The sequence below is a fragment of the Puma concolor genome, chromosome C1 (assembly GCF_028749965.1).
Source record: "Puma concolor isolate L17-30 chromosome C1, mPumCon1.1.hap2, whole genome shotgun sequence".
NCBI classification, from domain to species: Eukaryota; Metazoa; Chordata; class Mammalia; order Carnivora; family Felidae; genus Puma; species Puma concolor.
In genome coordinates, this window is record NC_141674.1 from 144,167,699 (window position 1) to 144,184,122 (window position 16,424).

Genomic DNA, 16,424 nt, shown 5'->3' on the forward strand with positions numbered 1-16,424 from the left:
TTTCCCCCTTCCTTGAGTTGAAGATAATACCATGCTTTTGACTTAAGAATTCTTTGAGAAAATCTTCCAGTCTTCCCCTCTGAAAATAAAATTTAGGATCCCAACTCATTTGTAAATTGTGAGTTAACTTTTGTCCATATACTGAGAAAATTGAATCAGCTTAGGTTAATAATGTTTATAGGAAAGGTATAAAGAGTATACACTGTAAAATTCTTACGTCAAAAGTGCATAGTATGGAAAGAAAAGAAACACTTATTGTAGGTAATAAAAGATAGCAAGCTGTGATTCATAGAGTTAAATGAAAAATGTCAAGACATTTTAACAGTGAAGTATTTTAACTATTTCTGTAGTCCAATTTTGTAAAACTGAAGGTATATTAAGTTGAATTTGTACTCTTTTCCACATATTAAATAATTGAAATACCAAACTATTAAATTATTTACATTTTTAATTATTTCATATTTTATTCAATTATAATTTAAATATTGAATGATATGACTTCTAATTGTGCTTTAGTATTTTACACTTTACATGGTTTAGCTTGTACTAAGCTCAAATCTCTTGTATCACCTACACGCAATTCAGAAGTTCAGAAATACACATGATCTTCTGAACATGAAGATACTGGTTTAATTTAAATTGCTTTGCTGTTAATAATTAAAGTTTTCTTCCTCTTTTCCCATTAAGGATTCTGGACTCTACTTATAATCTCTCTATCTGCCGGATTCTCCTGTTGTAGCTTTTCTTGGACAGTGACTTATTTTGACTCTTTTGAACCGGGAATGTTTCCTCCTACTCCTCTTTCACCTGCCAGGTTCAAGTAAGTATTCCTGTTTCTTTTTTAACCCATTCCAACCCTGTTGAAATGCTAAAATATATAGAAGCAAGAGGCTGCTTATTTGTAAGATAACATGTTGAGTTCCCAGTCTCTATAAAATATAAATGACTTTAAAGTTTCCAGATTGGCTCAGCCTTTAGATAAATGGAGACTCTTTTAAACTCCTTACCTAGATAATGCAGTGGTTTTTTAAAAAATGAAATTCAAGAGTTGATCTATGAAGTAAGAAATTTTGATGGATGTTTGTCCTCTCGGGCTAGAATTTCATTTAAACAGTTTATGAAAGCTAAATTTATATCAGCATAGTGAGAGTTTTACTAGATGCATCTATAAATGGTCAGATTTATATCAACTTAAGTTGGATTGGACTTTTCCCCAGATTTCAGTTTTCTGTAATAATTACCAAGCATTTATGGCACCCAATTTAAATGTGTAGATCAGATTAAGTGCATTTCATAGTGGAACAATATTAGATTTCCTTGGTCTGTGTTTTCTATAGTTCAAAGACTTTCACAAAATTCAGTTCTAACCTAGTTTTAATCTAGTTGATTTATGTCAAGAAAGCTCGGGTATTAAATACTATAAATTTCCAAATATGAGTTTCTAAGACGTCTAGTGTATTCTACAAACTGAGGGGTTGGGGAAAAGGTGAAGAGTAGAAAATAAACTCTGGTTTAAAATTCATGTGTTATCATAGTATTATGGTTGTTATTGTTGCTATTATAACTACCAGCACCAGTTTACTTTATGGACAGTTTGTAGAGATCAAATAAAATGTATTTGAGAGACTCTGTAAATAGGAAGTTTTATACTAATGATATTTATTAAATGCTTATTTTAGAGAGAGAGACTGAGAGAACGTGAGTGGGGGAGGGACAGAGAGAGAAGGGGACAGAGGATCCAAGCTCTGTGCTGAGAGCACACAGCCCAGCATGGGGCTCAGACTCACACACCATAAGATCATGACCTGAGCTGAAGTCAGATGCTTAACTGACTAAGCTTCCTGCCCTTACTAATGATATTTATTAGTAATTGTTATTACCAGCTTTCTTTATTAGTAAGCTCATATTTTTCTGTCTTATAAATCTGTCTTTAAAACTTGTGGCTTTACTTCAGATGAAATTTGTTTGTGTATCTTAAATGTCTTAATAAATCCGTATCTGTACATGAAACATAAATCATACTTGGCAATACATTTTGTATGTGTGTGTTCAAAGTGGATAATGAGTAATAATTAAATTGAATAAGCTGTTCCTAATAGTGCAATGCCATCCCATAGTTTACGTGACTACCATTCATTTGCAAAGTTTATTTTCCTGTGTGATACTGTGTTCAATTCAAATTCATATTCTTGATGCTTGATGACATTAATTACTTGGTAATAAGAGGTATGCATCTAATGTCAATAATATAATGAGACTCCTTTTATAAGCCACCAAAAAAACATCTTATTTTTGCCTTTTATTTCTTTATATCACACTTCCCTCTGGATTTTCAGCCTTACATTTGTAGCTATTTAGTAGATCTTGTAGCCTGGATATCAGAAAACACCTTGCACTTAAAATTACTTACACTCTAGCTTGTCTTAAAGACATCACTCTCCATCCAGTTATCAAGGCTTGAAACCCGTATTCACTGTATTTATCCTTTGCCAAGTCTAGCCATTCCTGTTTTTTGGAATGTTACTGGAATACTTTGTCTTTGCACCCTCAGTGTTTTTGCCCTTTTTAAGGCCTTAGCCTGTGCACTTCACTCCTTGGTCTCCTCTACTCCAAGCTTTCACTCTTCATATTCGTCCTGTATTTTGTTACCTCTGTAAAAACAGATCTCTGTTGCAGCTCTTCCCTTGCTTAAAAGTCTTCAGTGACTTTCCCATTGCCTTCAAAATGATGTCCAACTCCCAAGTACAGCATAACAGTCTGTCCTCGAATGATCCTTCCTTACTTTTCCAACTTTATCTTCAGCTATTTCTCCAGTGCACCCTTTTCTATAGCCATATATCAGATTACCCTGGCATTCCCTGAATAAACTGTACTTTTGAGATGTCATGACTTTACTCTTACTGTTTTCTCTTCCTGAAATACTATTTTCCCTCACAGATTCTCTTTTACCCATACAAGAATTCACAGGCCTCATAGATGATAGAAGCTTTTGGAGTTACAGAAAAGCATTTCAGTGTTCTCTGAAATACCTGGAATGCTCAGAGCATTTAGTTTCTTAAAAAGTATCTTTGCTTTTTTTATTAAACTAGAACCAGTAACAATGGACCTCAGTTTTCAGTGTTATTAGTCATTCAATTTTAATATGAGATAGTGCCAGATTAGAGACTTAGATGGTATGTTTGTTAACACAGTCCTAAAAACCACAGTTTTGAAATATACATTGTATGTACATATGTATATATTTAAATTCCTTTCCTCATGTATATTAGGTAATTTTATATATGCTAAATCAGCTATTAAATATATCAAGACCATGACTGAAAATGTAATTTAATATTATCATGTGTTGATACAGATAAGGCATATAATAAATTTAGTGATAGGGGATTGCGTATTAACAGAAACCACATACCAAAAAACGCATATAATTCAATGATAATTGGTGAAACGGGGTTTTATAGTGAAAACCCTGCCCTCTAGTGCTTGTGGAAAATAATGCAATTACTGTGCTTCAGAAATGTCAGAATAAGTTTATTCTCTGTGTCACCAGTAGAGTGAGAACTTGTACAGGGAAACAACTTTTCTCCTTTGAGAAAGTTTAAATCTTCAGACTCTATTTTCTTAGAAATCAGATTAATGTATTTCATTAATTTGCAATATCACACTTTTATACAAATATCTTTGTTTCAGGCTCTGTATTCCTTTATAACTTAAGCAATGATGTTAATATAAATATTTTTCCTGATTATATGAAAGTACAAGTCCTTAGTTGAAAATTCAAAGACAAAGGCCCCCCAGAGGCCCCGCCTCCTAATTCCATCACATTGGGGGCTAAAGTTTGTAACATAAATGGAGAAGAGAATGTGGATGGGGGTACAAACATAGTCCATAGCACATATAATTTAGAAATTTTCACTTTTACATAAGCACAAGACTTTAGGAAATAAAAGATAAAGAATTTTGCAAGGGATATTTTTAGACAGGTATTTAATAGACTTCAAAAGGCATATTTTAAAATAATGCCTTTATTTATTTTAAGTTTATTTTCAGAGAGAGAGAGAGGGGGAGAGAGAATCCCAAGCAGGCTCCGAGCCGTGAGTGCAGAGCCTGATGCGAGGCTCAATCCCATGAACTGTGAGATCATGACCTAAGCCAAAATCAAGAATTGGATGCTTAACTGAGTGAGCCACCCAGGCGTCACTCAAAAGGCATATTTTGAGGGGTGCCTGGGTGGCTCAGTCCGTTGAGCACCCAACTTCAGCTCAGGTCATGATCTCACGGTTCGTGGGTTCAAGCCCCGCGTCAGGCTCTGTGCTGACAGCTCAGAGCCTGGAGCCTGCTTTGGATGCTGTGTCTCGCTCTCCCTCTGCCTCTCTCCCACTCATGCTCGCTCTCTCTGTCTCTCAAAAATGAATAAATGTTAAAAAAATTTATTTTGAAGGCATATTTTGAAGAAAGATTGTTATACTGACTTTGCAAACTTTGCTGAGTTAAAAGGTATACTGCAATGTTACACACAGAGTTGTTTATTAGAAAACAATCATTTTCTTTGTGTATTTGGATCAATTATACTTTTAAATTATTTTCTTCTGAAAATATGTTACTATGTTAAATGAGGCAGTAAGTTTATTTTTTTATTTTTTTTTATTTTTTTTTTGTTTTTTTTGTTTTTCAACGTTTATTTATTTTTGGGACAGAGAGAGACAGAGCATGAACGGGGGAGGGGCAGATAGAGAGGGAGACACAGAATCGGAAACAGGCTCCAGGCTCTGAGCCATCAGCCCAGAGCCCGACGCGGGGCTCGAACTCCCGGACTGTGAGATCGTGACCTGGCTGAAGTCGGACGCTTAACCGACTGCTCCACCCAGGCGCCCCCTGAGGCAGTAAGTTTAGATTCTTTGAAGTATCTATATAGGCTTTCCCCACTTCTTGCTACTTTATAATTAATTTTTACTGTTCTATGCTACTTAATCAACATCTCCAGTTCACTTCACATTAGTTTTCATCATTCATTCATTCAGTTTGCTCAGTGGTTTCCAACCAGGCAAATATGACAGTGTGTATGTAAACAGTATTTCATATGTGATTATCCAATTTAATTACAGTTTGTAGGAGTTAATGCATCTAGGTATGTGACCTACCCATGCAAAGATACTGCATTTATTTGAGTTCTCCTGATTGGAAAGGAAGTTAGATATGGATAGATGTGCCTTAAAGCTGCAATTTTCCTAACAGTGAATGAATGTTCTAGGATTGCTAGGGAAATAATAAAGATTATGAGGGAACCAAGTCCCTGCTAAGCCACCCTTAGGTATTATCATTAGTTCAGGCACTTCATTTTTTAACAGATGAAGAAATTGAGGCCTGGGGAATTTAAGCAAGTTGCACAAAGTCAAATAATTTGCATGTAACATAGCTAACGCCTGACTCTATGTTTAGTGTTCTTTGCCATACTAGCTAAGCCCACCTACTTTGAATTATGAAATGAATCAAAAGGAGGTAGTTCACTAATTGAAACAGCTTCATCTTATTGGCAGTTGAAGCACTCATTGGAGCTTTTGCTTTGTGGCAGTTTTGCCCATGTGATACAGCCAAATCCAATCATAACCTGTTCTTAACTTCTCACTGTCTTTGTTCTCCATTGTTTTTTCTTGAGTGACCAGTGTTCTCCACTTTAGACTACTCTGCACATTTCACATTACCTGTGCCCCATCTAGTGGTGCAATGATGTAGCTGCATCATTGGTTTATAGTTATTCAGCATGCTAAATATAAAAACCATTTAATTAATTGTTGGGGCACCTGGGTAGCTCAGTTGAGCATCAGACTTTGGCTCAGGTCATAATCTCGTGGTTCATGAGAGTTTGAGCCTCACATTGGGCTCTGGGATGACAGCTCAGAGAATGGAGCCTGCATCGGATTCTATGTCTCCCTTTCTCTCTGCCCCTTTCCAGGTCACGCCCCGTGTGTGTGTGTGTGTGTGTGTGTCTGTCTCTCTCAAAAATAAATAAACAAAAAAAATTAAAAATAAAACATTTAATTATTAAAATGTCCCACCTAGGATAGAAATGTTACTATATAGTCTAGAAATAAATTTAGAGGAAAAATGATAATGTAAGTGATGGATTTAACAAACAACACAGTGTAGAAAGCTCATTGGTTTTGTAATTATGAAATAAAATATTTAATAACAGTAATATGAAAAATAGTGAAAAAAGTTATTAAATTTGTCCTACAGTAATTTAGTTAAGAGTCAGGGGTCAAGGGCCAACATTCTTTTTTTTTTTAACTTTATTTATTTTAAGAGAGCCTGAGTGCTAGTGGGGGAGGGGCAGAGAGAGAGAGGGAGAGAGAATTCCAAGCCAGCTATGCACTATCAGCATGAAGCCCAGTGTGTGGCTTGAACCCATGAACTGCAAGATCATGACCTGAGCCAAAACCAAGAACCAGATGTTTAACCATCTGAACCACCCAGGTACCACTGAAAGGCCAACATTCTTTTTTTTTTTTTTCAACGTGTATTTATTTATTTTGAGAGTGAGCACCTGTTGTGTAAGCAGGGGAGGGGCAGAGAAAGAGGGAGAGAGAGAATCCCAAGCAAGCCCTGCACTGTCAGCATGGAATGGGCCAACATTCTTAAGTTAAAAGTGTTATTTCATTGCAGTCAATAATGTTAATTAACAAAAATCTTATTGTTGGCATGAAAAAATGCACAGATAAAAATTAAAATTTAACAGCATGTGACTATAACTTACAAGCCAACAAGTTAAACTTTGTAGGGATAGGATTATTATTTTGTGGTAGAAATACCCACAGAGACTTATTTTCAAGGAGAAAAAAAATCAATACGTATGTGTAAAGTTATTAAGGATGGGCTAACTGTGTTATAGAAATCAAATATTACTGGAAATTTCTAATCTCATGATGGTCAAAGGTAGTATGAAGATTTCTGGTGAATTGGCTAGCTGAGTCCAAAGTCTGGATTATTGAATCTCTTGTTGAGAACCTGCTTTTAAATAATTTTTCTTCTTGTTGAGAAATATTGTGTAAATAACATTTTATGCATTCACAATATTGTAGATTTTGGAGAAAGTATCAGTTCTTCATAAATCTATATCATCTTGAATCTTGTAAGTGAAGATGAGTCTTTGTGAGGATAGAATGAATTGGTTGTAATTATGGCTTATTTGATGTGGGGTTCATGGTCAAAAAGTAGGGACACTTTGAATTATTGGTATTATGTAATGATTTCTAAGAATGTGCCAGCAAAAAGAGTAGTGTCTTTTCACTAAAGCTGCTTTAAATATCATCTATGGAATTTGGCATTATTTCATAGTTAATATACAAACCAGGGACTATATGTTACCTTCTGGAACTGTTAGTCGTTTTTGTCAAGATGACTGTAAGTTATCCACCTTGTTACATCATTTTCCCATCACAAATGATATTTGGTAAATATCAAGATAGTTTGAAAAATCACATGCTTTTAATTTAATTAAAAATTATTTGGGGGCACCTGAGTGGCTCAGTCTGTTAAGCATCTGACTTCGGCTCAGGTCATGATCTCACGGTTGGTGGGTTCGAGCCCCGCATCAGACTCTGCTGACAGCTGAGAGCCTGGAGACTGCTTTGGATTCTGTGTCTCCCTCTCTTCCCGCCCCTCCTCTGCTCACACTCTATGTCTTCTCTCTCTCAAAAATAAACATTAAAAAAATGTTTTAATTAATTTATTTCTACAAAGTCTTCTTTTTTTTTTAAAGTATATTAACTTACAGTGCTATTTGGAATCTGCAAAGTAAATTAGAAGTAAGAAAAAAAAAGGAACAGTTGGTTTTTGTTTGAATTGCTTTCTGATAAACTGTTTTTGGTCATTGTTTTACCAAAAGAACACATGATCTGTTACTTATTTTCTATGTATGGTGTCCTGGATATAACTAGATGCTGAAATACTTAAATTTTCATTATGTTTGTATATGAGTATGTGTTGTTGTAGATGTGAAGCAGACAATGAGTAAAATATTCCTCCAGGATTGACATTGCTGTATTATAATATTCTTTCTCTATTCAAAACTAGATTTATTTTTCTGTTATTAAAGAGTTTTCTCTAACTTCTTGTTCTTCTTGTCCTTGGGGGCTTTAATTCTTGGGGGTTAAGATATGGACAAATAGAACAGTAAAAATCATATTAGAAATGAGATTATGAGTCTTGGGCAGTAGTAGAAGTCTTAGAGGTAAAGAAAAGTGGGTGATTTAGTATTTAAATTAGAAGTTCCTTTTCCAACCACACTTAATTGAGTACAGTAAGTTGACTCTACTCTTCTTTCATACAGATTTTGGAGAGCTTGCTTCTTTGTTGAGTCAGATTCTTTATTGCCTTGGACTAATGAAACATGTCAGATGGCTAATTGCAATAGGAGAGAAAACCTAGTGACAAAAGAGATAGATCAAGAACTTGGCCTTGATATTTGAATATTATTAAGTTTCATTATCTAGGCACTATTTGGAGTCATCCCTATGATCACTGTTAATGAATATATTGATGGTCCTGCACTGTGGCTTCTTGAGGTGAAGAGTTAAAGTCATGCGTGTCTTATAAAATATATTCCATTACTGTTTTGAATGGATACTTAAATAGACGTAACGAAGTCCATAAGAAATCATATTAACTATTCTTGGTTTCCTTGTAATATAGCAATGAGTATTTGCTTTGTACATGTTTGCTATGGGTTTTGCTTATGGTAATTTACAATGTTTTATGTATGGGCTACTGAAAAGGCAAGTATCCATATGCATAGAACATCACTGATGAGAATTACCTAATACTTGCCAGTTTTGTTCTTGGAACTTTTTATGTGTCAACAGTCTTTGTAAATTATAAGAGGCAGCCTGGTATATGAAAGGGCTTACTGGCAGAAGAACTTTTGAGCAAGTCAGTCAGTGTCTCTAAGCCTTAATTTCCTCCTCTCTAAAATGAGATAAAAACAATCATATCTGTCCTCATAGGCAATGAATGTAAGTTTACTGATTAAAGCAACAGATACATTAGGTGAAAAAGCAGTCATGGTGCCAGAGTATTTCTTTTCTTAATTGAGATCCTTCAAGCTGAATGTGGACTTGGCCTGCTACTGGCTGCCAATTATATTGTTTTTGGTAATTTTTATTTATTTTGAGATTTTATCCCTTCCATTCTTTTCTTCCCTTTTTATTCTTTTGATATAGGTACTCTTTCTTTCATGAAATAATGCTGATATTAGATGGTAATGGTTTTCTTTTTTTTCCTTATGTTTATTTTTGAGAGAGAGAGCACGTGTACAGAGCGGGAGAAGGGCAGAGAGTGAGGGGGACAGAAGATCTGAACTGGGCTCTTTTCTGACAGCAGAAAGCCTGATGTGGGGCTCAAACTCACAAACTGTGAGATCATGACCTGAGCCAAAGTCGGACTCTCAACCAACTGAGCCACCCAGGTGGCCCTAGATGGTAATGGTTTTCAGACACAGTTCTTGGCAAAATAAATTGGCAAAACATGGTGTCATTTACTTCCTTTTTTCAAAAAAAATTTTTGAAACTGACTCATGAAGTCTAAAAGCTTGGGAATCCCGTTATTCTTTATCTTTTGTACTATTTTCCCAGCTTTTTATGGAATATGGACTTTGTTTAATCAAGATAGTGCTTAGCACAGATGGATGTTTGAGGACATTTTTCTACCTCAACACACTGGTAAATAAAGTTAAAATGTCTGACATTCAATTTGCAGCCAAGTAGACTGCTATATATGTATATAAGTAAAATAAACTGTCGCTTAATATGTACTTCATCCAACCAGATAATACTTGTATTTCCCTTAGACTGATTTTCAAGGAATTGTAGTACAATTAGAGATTTTTAAAATGTATATATATGAAATTTCATTTTAAAGAACTTTTCTCATCTTTAGGATCTTTCAGTGCTCATAGGTCATTACATTAGTTATTATTGCACTGGCAAAGCATAGGATTGGGACTCAACTAAAATTTCCAGTTGGTAAAATTCTAGATAAAAGACTTTACTGTATATATGGAGGCATACTTACTGCAGAATGGAGATCCAGAAGGGATTAAAGACCTCATGCAGACCATCCTTATGCTATAGAAGTGGAAGTAGGACCATAGAAGTTGGCAGTATGGCTAGGAAACTAAAATGCTAAGGAGAATAAAGTCTTTTTAAAAATGAAGAAACCCTAGGGGCACCTGGGTGGCTCAGTCTGTTAAGCATCTGACTTTGGCTTAGGTCATATCTCATGGTTTATGTGTTCAAGCCCTGCATCGGGCTCTGTCCTGACAGCTCAGAGCCTGGAGCCTGCTTTGGATTCTGTATCTCCCTCTCTCTGCCCCTTCCTCACATTCTCTCTCTCTCTCTCTCAAAAATAAATAAACATGAAAAAAAATATTTAAAAATTAAAAAAAAATGAGGAAACCCTTAAAGTTGAAATTCTAAATTCTCTTATATAGTTTACTACTGTGTAGATTGATAAATGAGCAAATTTTTCCTTTAAGATGGTAGATATTTTATTAACTGATATTTATAATGCAAAACATTAGATTAATTACAAGGGTAATGGGGCAATGGAGCAAATGCTCAAAATGTGCACCATCAGCTCTTATGTATTTTTAAGAATGATACGTTACAGTTCAACATTAAGTATTTCCTCATTTTTTAACATCTTTTAAGTGTTTATCCAGATAATTGTTACCTTAGAATTATCATGAAATCTTGAAGTACATACACAGTCATGTTTCTAATGACTTTATATTTTATTTTATTATTTTTTTAATGTTTATTTATTTATTTTGAGGGAGAGAGAGAATCCCAAGCAGGCTCAGCATCAGAGCAGAGCCTGATGTGGGGCTCAATATCGTGAACCATGATATCATGACCTGAGCTGAAATTGAGAGCTGGATGCTTAACAGACTGAGCCACCCAGGTCTCCCTAATGACTTTATATTTTAAAAGCATTTTGTATTTTTCAGTAATTTAGAAAATTATTGGGACAGTGATTGTATCTTAAAATTTCTCCTTACTGATTTTTTATTGTGATTATAGAATTCTTAAAAACTCATCATAAAACACAGAATTATATAATTTTGAAGGTAAAAGGCTTTCAGAGTCTGATTTTAAGTAACCCTGAAATATAACTAGTGTTAACAGGCTAGTTTACCTCCATATTTAAAAAAAAAATCTATACACATGCAAATATTTTCTTTTTTTACAAAACCATAATCATACAGCACATGTTACTGTTTTTGTTTAATTTTTTTTAACGTTTATTCATTTTTTTTTAAACTGAGTTGAATCCTCAGCAGCTTTTTGTTTTTTTGTTTTGTTTTTTTAAGTTTATTTATTTTTGAGACAGAGAGAGACAGAGCATGAATGGGGGAGGGGCAGAGAGAGAGGGAGGCACAGAATCAGAAGCAGTCTCCAGGCTCTGAGCCATCAGCCCAGAGCCCGACGTGGGGCTCGCACTCACGGACCGCGAGATCGTGACCTGAGCTGACGTCGGACGCTTAACCAACTGAGCCACCCAGGCGCCCCACGTTTATTCATTTTTTGATAGAGACAGCGTGAGTGGGGGAGGGGCAGAGAGCGAGGGAGACACGGAATCTGAAGCAGGCTCCAGACTCTGAACTGGCAGCACAGAGCTCGATGCGGGGCTCAAACTCACGGAGTGAGAGATCATGACCTGAGCTGAAGTCGGACACTTAACCGACTGAGCCACCCAGGCGCCCCTAGCACATGTTATTTTTATAATTATTTCTGTATTAGTAAAATCTTGTGACTATATACGAATGTGAATATGTGTGTATATGGTTTATATTTGTGTATGCATTTGAAATATATCACTCTACCCAGATATAACTATGCTTTAAAATCTGGTAAACTAACTAATAAGATAGTTTTAATTTGTTGGGATGAGCACTTGGGTGTTGTTATGGAAACCAATTTGACAATAAATTATATTTTTAAAAAAAGTTTTAATTTTATTCTTTGATGCTTCATTCCAAAAATATTTTGCCATCTTTTTATACTAATAGGTTATTTTGAATGTATGTATGTGTACACACTTATACACCCAGTGTGTAGCCACTATGCTAGCAAGGTAAATATATAATAGGAAGAGAGAAATAAGAGAAATTTTTCTTCCCATGTAGTCTTTTGCTTGATTTCTTGAGTTCCCTGTCATATAATAATTTAAAGAAGTCATAAAATCTGTTTAGAACATGATACCATAAACAAGTTTTATAATTATTTGTTCAACTTATTTCTTTAAAATTACAATAAATTTGAACTTTTGGTATAGAAAGTAATCGGGATAGACTTCTGAAGTGATGGTCTGGTTAGAAATCTCCTTGCTAATTTATAGATTTCCAAATAGAGACCATCAGTATTTACTTTGAAGCTTTTAGAATCACCAAAAGATCTCGCTGAAAATCGAGATTTTGATTCATTATGTCTGGGGTGGGATCTGAAATTCTGAGTTTCTAAGAAATTCACAGGCATTGCTTATATATTGCTGGTCTGTGGACTACACTTTGAATATGGACTAGACTTTTAAGACAAGTCAGTGCACTTTTTCTGTCAGGAGCCATTTTTAGCTTTGTGGATCATAGGGTCTGAAATTAGGTAGTGCTTACAAAAGATTTTTAATTTGGGCATAAAAAATATATATATTAGGTGGGGTAGGCTTGTCTATTCACATAGTTCCATTCTAATTGCTTAGTTTAATAGCCTTAAGGATATGACACCCATTTCTAAAAATTAGATCTCAATTTTGGAACACAAAGAACTACTTCATACCTAATTGATAAACTTATTAACTCTTACTGTATATCTGAGTTTTAATGAATGAATAATGACACTAAAGTAGCAATGAAAGTTCAACTAAAGGCTACCTATTTGAATAAGCAGGAAAGTTTACCATGAGGTTATTTAAAATTATTAAAAAAAAATAAAATGACTGTAAAGCCCTTTGTGTTTATTTCACTTCTCCTTTTATATCGTGAATCCAAAGTGACTTCCTTGCCAAGCCTGGGAAATGTGTTTCGGGGTTAAGAATGGAGTAGGAGACATAATTTAGTGGCAAGGAAAATAATTTTAATTCAAACTTTAAAATAGGAACCCCAAAGTAAATAAATAAGATTTTGTATTTTCAGTTGTTATGAACTGTAGGAAAAACTAGCTTTCTTTTACCAGGTCATGTGTAAAGGAAAAAGTTTGAAGTGCCTGTTCTATAAAATTGCAAAGTTCTAGAGGTCAAAAGAAAGCTCAAGTAGGAGAGAGAGCCCGGAGCAAAGCTAGTGAAATGTTAAAATAGCAGAAGACCTCAAATTCATTCTAAAATAGGCCAAGGCCTGTGGTGTTCCATATGAAGAGGATAATGAGGCATAGTTGAGTCATCCAAACTAAGATCTGAGTAACTAGAGTTAACAGCCCTCATAGTCTGAACTAGAATCTCAGCTAGCACTATCTATCCATCCATCCATACATCCATTTTCTACCCCCCACCCCTGCCGTGGTTATACCAAATCTGTATCACATCACACTCTTCAGTGGATTCCATGTCAAGTCACCAAAAGTTCATTATGAGTGAGCTTCCTGCTTCTTTCATTCCCCTCTCATGATTACAAACTTACTTTACATACATTACTATTATCCCACCCATTCTCAGCAAATGGAGTGTTCTTCCTCCTGCCCAAACTTAATTTTACTTCCTTTGCTCTAGATCTCATGCCCTGTCCACCCCTGCATGTCCATTTTTCATATACTTCAGCCTTTCTCTTGTATCTAATCTTCTTAGAGTATTTCTAAAACATTCAGGTTTCTCCTGTGTTAGAGAAAAAAATCCTCATGTCCAGTTTTCTTCTCCACATCTAGGCGTCTTGGGAAACTAGAGAAGAGGTAAGCCCTATATCCGCAGTGACTGCAGTTGCTACCATAGGTGTCTTGTAGGCACCCCATCCTAAATTTTTTTCTCCTTGAATTGACTGCAGTCCTCCTGATTATAAACTTTAATGTTCATTTTTCAATCCATTATTTGAAATGGCTTATGATTGCTCTTCAGAATGCTTTTCTTTGTTAATTTCTGTGACACCACTACCTCCTATTTTTCTTTCCAGCTTTCTGATCACTGCTACTCACTTGTGGAATCACTTTTTTTTCAGCTACTACTAATTGGCTGAAGACTTCCTAGTCTATCTGGCCCATCTTGAGCCTCTTTTCCTGGGAAACCTCCCCTTTGGTTTTTATTTGTATTTCCTATTGCTTGCTGGGAATTTTTACCTCAGTGTCCTGCAGGTGTTTTCACTACAGTGTATCTAAAATTGCCTTCATTATTTTCCACTGCCCACCATCCTGTTTCTTTTCTTGGGTTCCATATCATGGTGAATATTTTATCTAGCCAGTAACTCAAGTGAGAAACCTGGCATTGCCTTCAGCTCTTCCTTCTCTTAGTAACTCCCACCAGTCAAGGGCACAAAATAAAGGCTGGCATTTATTGTGTGTGTGCTGAAATAAATGCTAGGCACTGCAACAAGTATTATTAATAGTATCTCAGTCTTCACAGAAACACTAAGGAGAGGAACTGTTATTCTCATTTTCAAGATGAAGAATTAGATTTTCAGGTAGGTTAAAGTAGTTTTATAAAGTAGTAGAGCCATGGTTAAATTCCACTTGAAAGAGAGTTGACTTTCCAGGTCCTTCAGCCTAACCATACCAAACCATTAACCATCTCCTGCACTGTCCATGTTGCTATTTCTTTAGACTTCTTAACCTCCTTGGGTGCCTGGGTGGCTCAGTGGGTTATGCATCCGATTCTTGATTTCAGCTCAGGTCATGATCTCATAGTTTGTGGGATCGAGCCCTGTGCATTGGGCTCTACACTGACAGCTCAGAGCTTGCTTGATTTTCTCTCTCCTCTGCCTCTCCTCCCAGCTCATGCATGCACTCTTTCTCTCTCTCAAAATAAATAAACCTTTTTTTTTAAAAAAGAACTCTTAATTTCCTCATACTCAGTTTTAGATCAGGCATTAACCCTTTTTGAAAATCTCTCCCCTGCTACAAGCTGATGGTTCCTTTCTGTTCAGTAATGTCTGTAAAACTTTTAACACTGAGGACACTGTGTCATTAGGCTCTGGCGTTTGAGGGCAATACTGAGGGAAGTACTGATTCTTGCTAGTTTCTCTATCTCCCATATGTAACACCTGATACACATAATTCATTATGTAATTTTTGTTGAAGTAAAAGAATAGAGAATTGAGAAAATTATAAAATAAAGAACTTTAGAGTATAAAGTAAGGGGTGAATGTATGTTGTGTTTTCCTTAATGAGAGCATTTGCTAAGGGAAGGAAGCAGTCTTTTTGAAATTCTAACACTTATGTCCTAAATACCATTGGTAAAGTTAGTTGGAATACACACAGTTTTATTCTCCAGCAATTTCTAATAAGTAATTCTTAGGACAAAGAGTACAAAAGAAGTTGTATCATTTTGTGTTTCTGAAAGAAACATAAAAGGAAATGCTTTGCAAGTAATTGAAATGTTGGTTGCTTAGTTTCTTTCAGATTTTGGGTTTGGCTAAGAACTTTTGATTCCAGATAAAGAACTGACAGTTATTCCAACCAAAGCTCACATAGCTTAAAATTCTTCGGGAATTGGAGATTTCTTTTCTAGGAATGGAATGAAAAATAAAAGGCTCAGATATGTGAAAGGGGAATAGATTAGTACCAACTAGCTCATCCTGTCTCCAACTGAGCCAGACACAGAAACAAATAGCCAGTTGGTTCTTTTTTTTTTCTCAGTTTATTTATTTTGAGAGAGAAAGAGAATCCCAAGCGATCTCTGCACTGTCAGTATGGAACCCGACACTGAAGCTTGAACTCACAAATCAAGAGATCATGACCTGAGCCAAAATTAGGTGTTGGGCACTTATCCGACTGAGCCGCTCACATGCCCTCAGTTGGTTCTTATTGTAGGCCCTTGATATAACTTCGTATTCTGGCAAGCACAGAGAGCTTTCTGCTTAGATCAAAATCAGTCAGCAATGAAGTTACTGTTTCATATGGGAGGAGTTGTGTCATAAAAGTGTGTCTTTAAAAAAATTTTTTTTGATCTTTATTTTTGAGAGAGCGAAAGAGTGCAAGTGGGGGAGGAACAGAGAGAGAGGGAGACACAGAATCTGAAGCAGGCTCCAAGTTTTGAGCTGTCAGCACAGAGCCTGAGGCAGGGTTTGAACTCATTGTGAGTTCATGACCAGAGCTGAAGTTGAATACTTAACCGACTGAGTCACCCAGGCGCCCCCGTAGAAGTGTTTCTTAAATGTGGAAATATATATGAGGGAAAATAAATATTGGAATTTATGATATAGGATGTGATATGATATAGGCGTGAAGACTTCA

General features: G+C 35.6%; 1 protein-coding gene and 1 long non-coding RNA gene across 4 annotated transcripts in view; both read left to right on the plus strand.

Moving 5' to 3' along the window:
- The window catches only part of ARL6IP6 (ARF like GTPase 6 interacting protein 6), a 40,876-nt gene that overhangs the window by 12,601 nt on the left and 11,851 nt on the right, over positions 1-16,424 (plus strand). For all 3 annotated transcript variants that reach the window (XM_086718625.1, XM_025935109.2, XM_086718626.1), the window contains one exon: positions 688-820. In XM_086718625.1, the coding sequence (XP_086574751.1) occupies positions 688-820 (133 nt within the window). The remainder of the gene's footprint in view (positions 1-687; positions 821-16,424) is intronic.
- On the plus strand, positions 829-8,413 carry LOC147578476 (uncharacterized). Its single transcript, XR_015255228.1, has 2 exons — positions 829-4,620; positions 4,881-8,413. It is a non-coding gene; the product is annotated as an uncharacterized LOC147578476 (long non-coding RNA).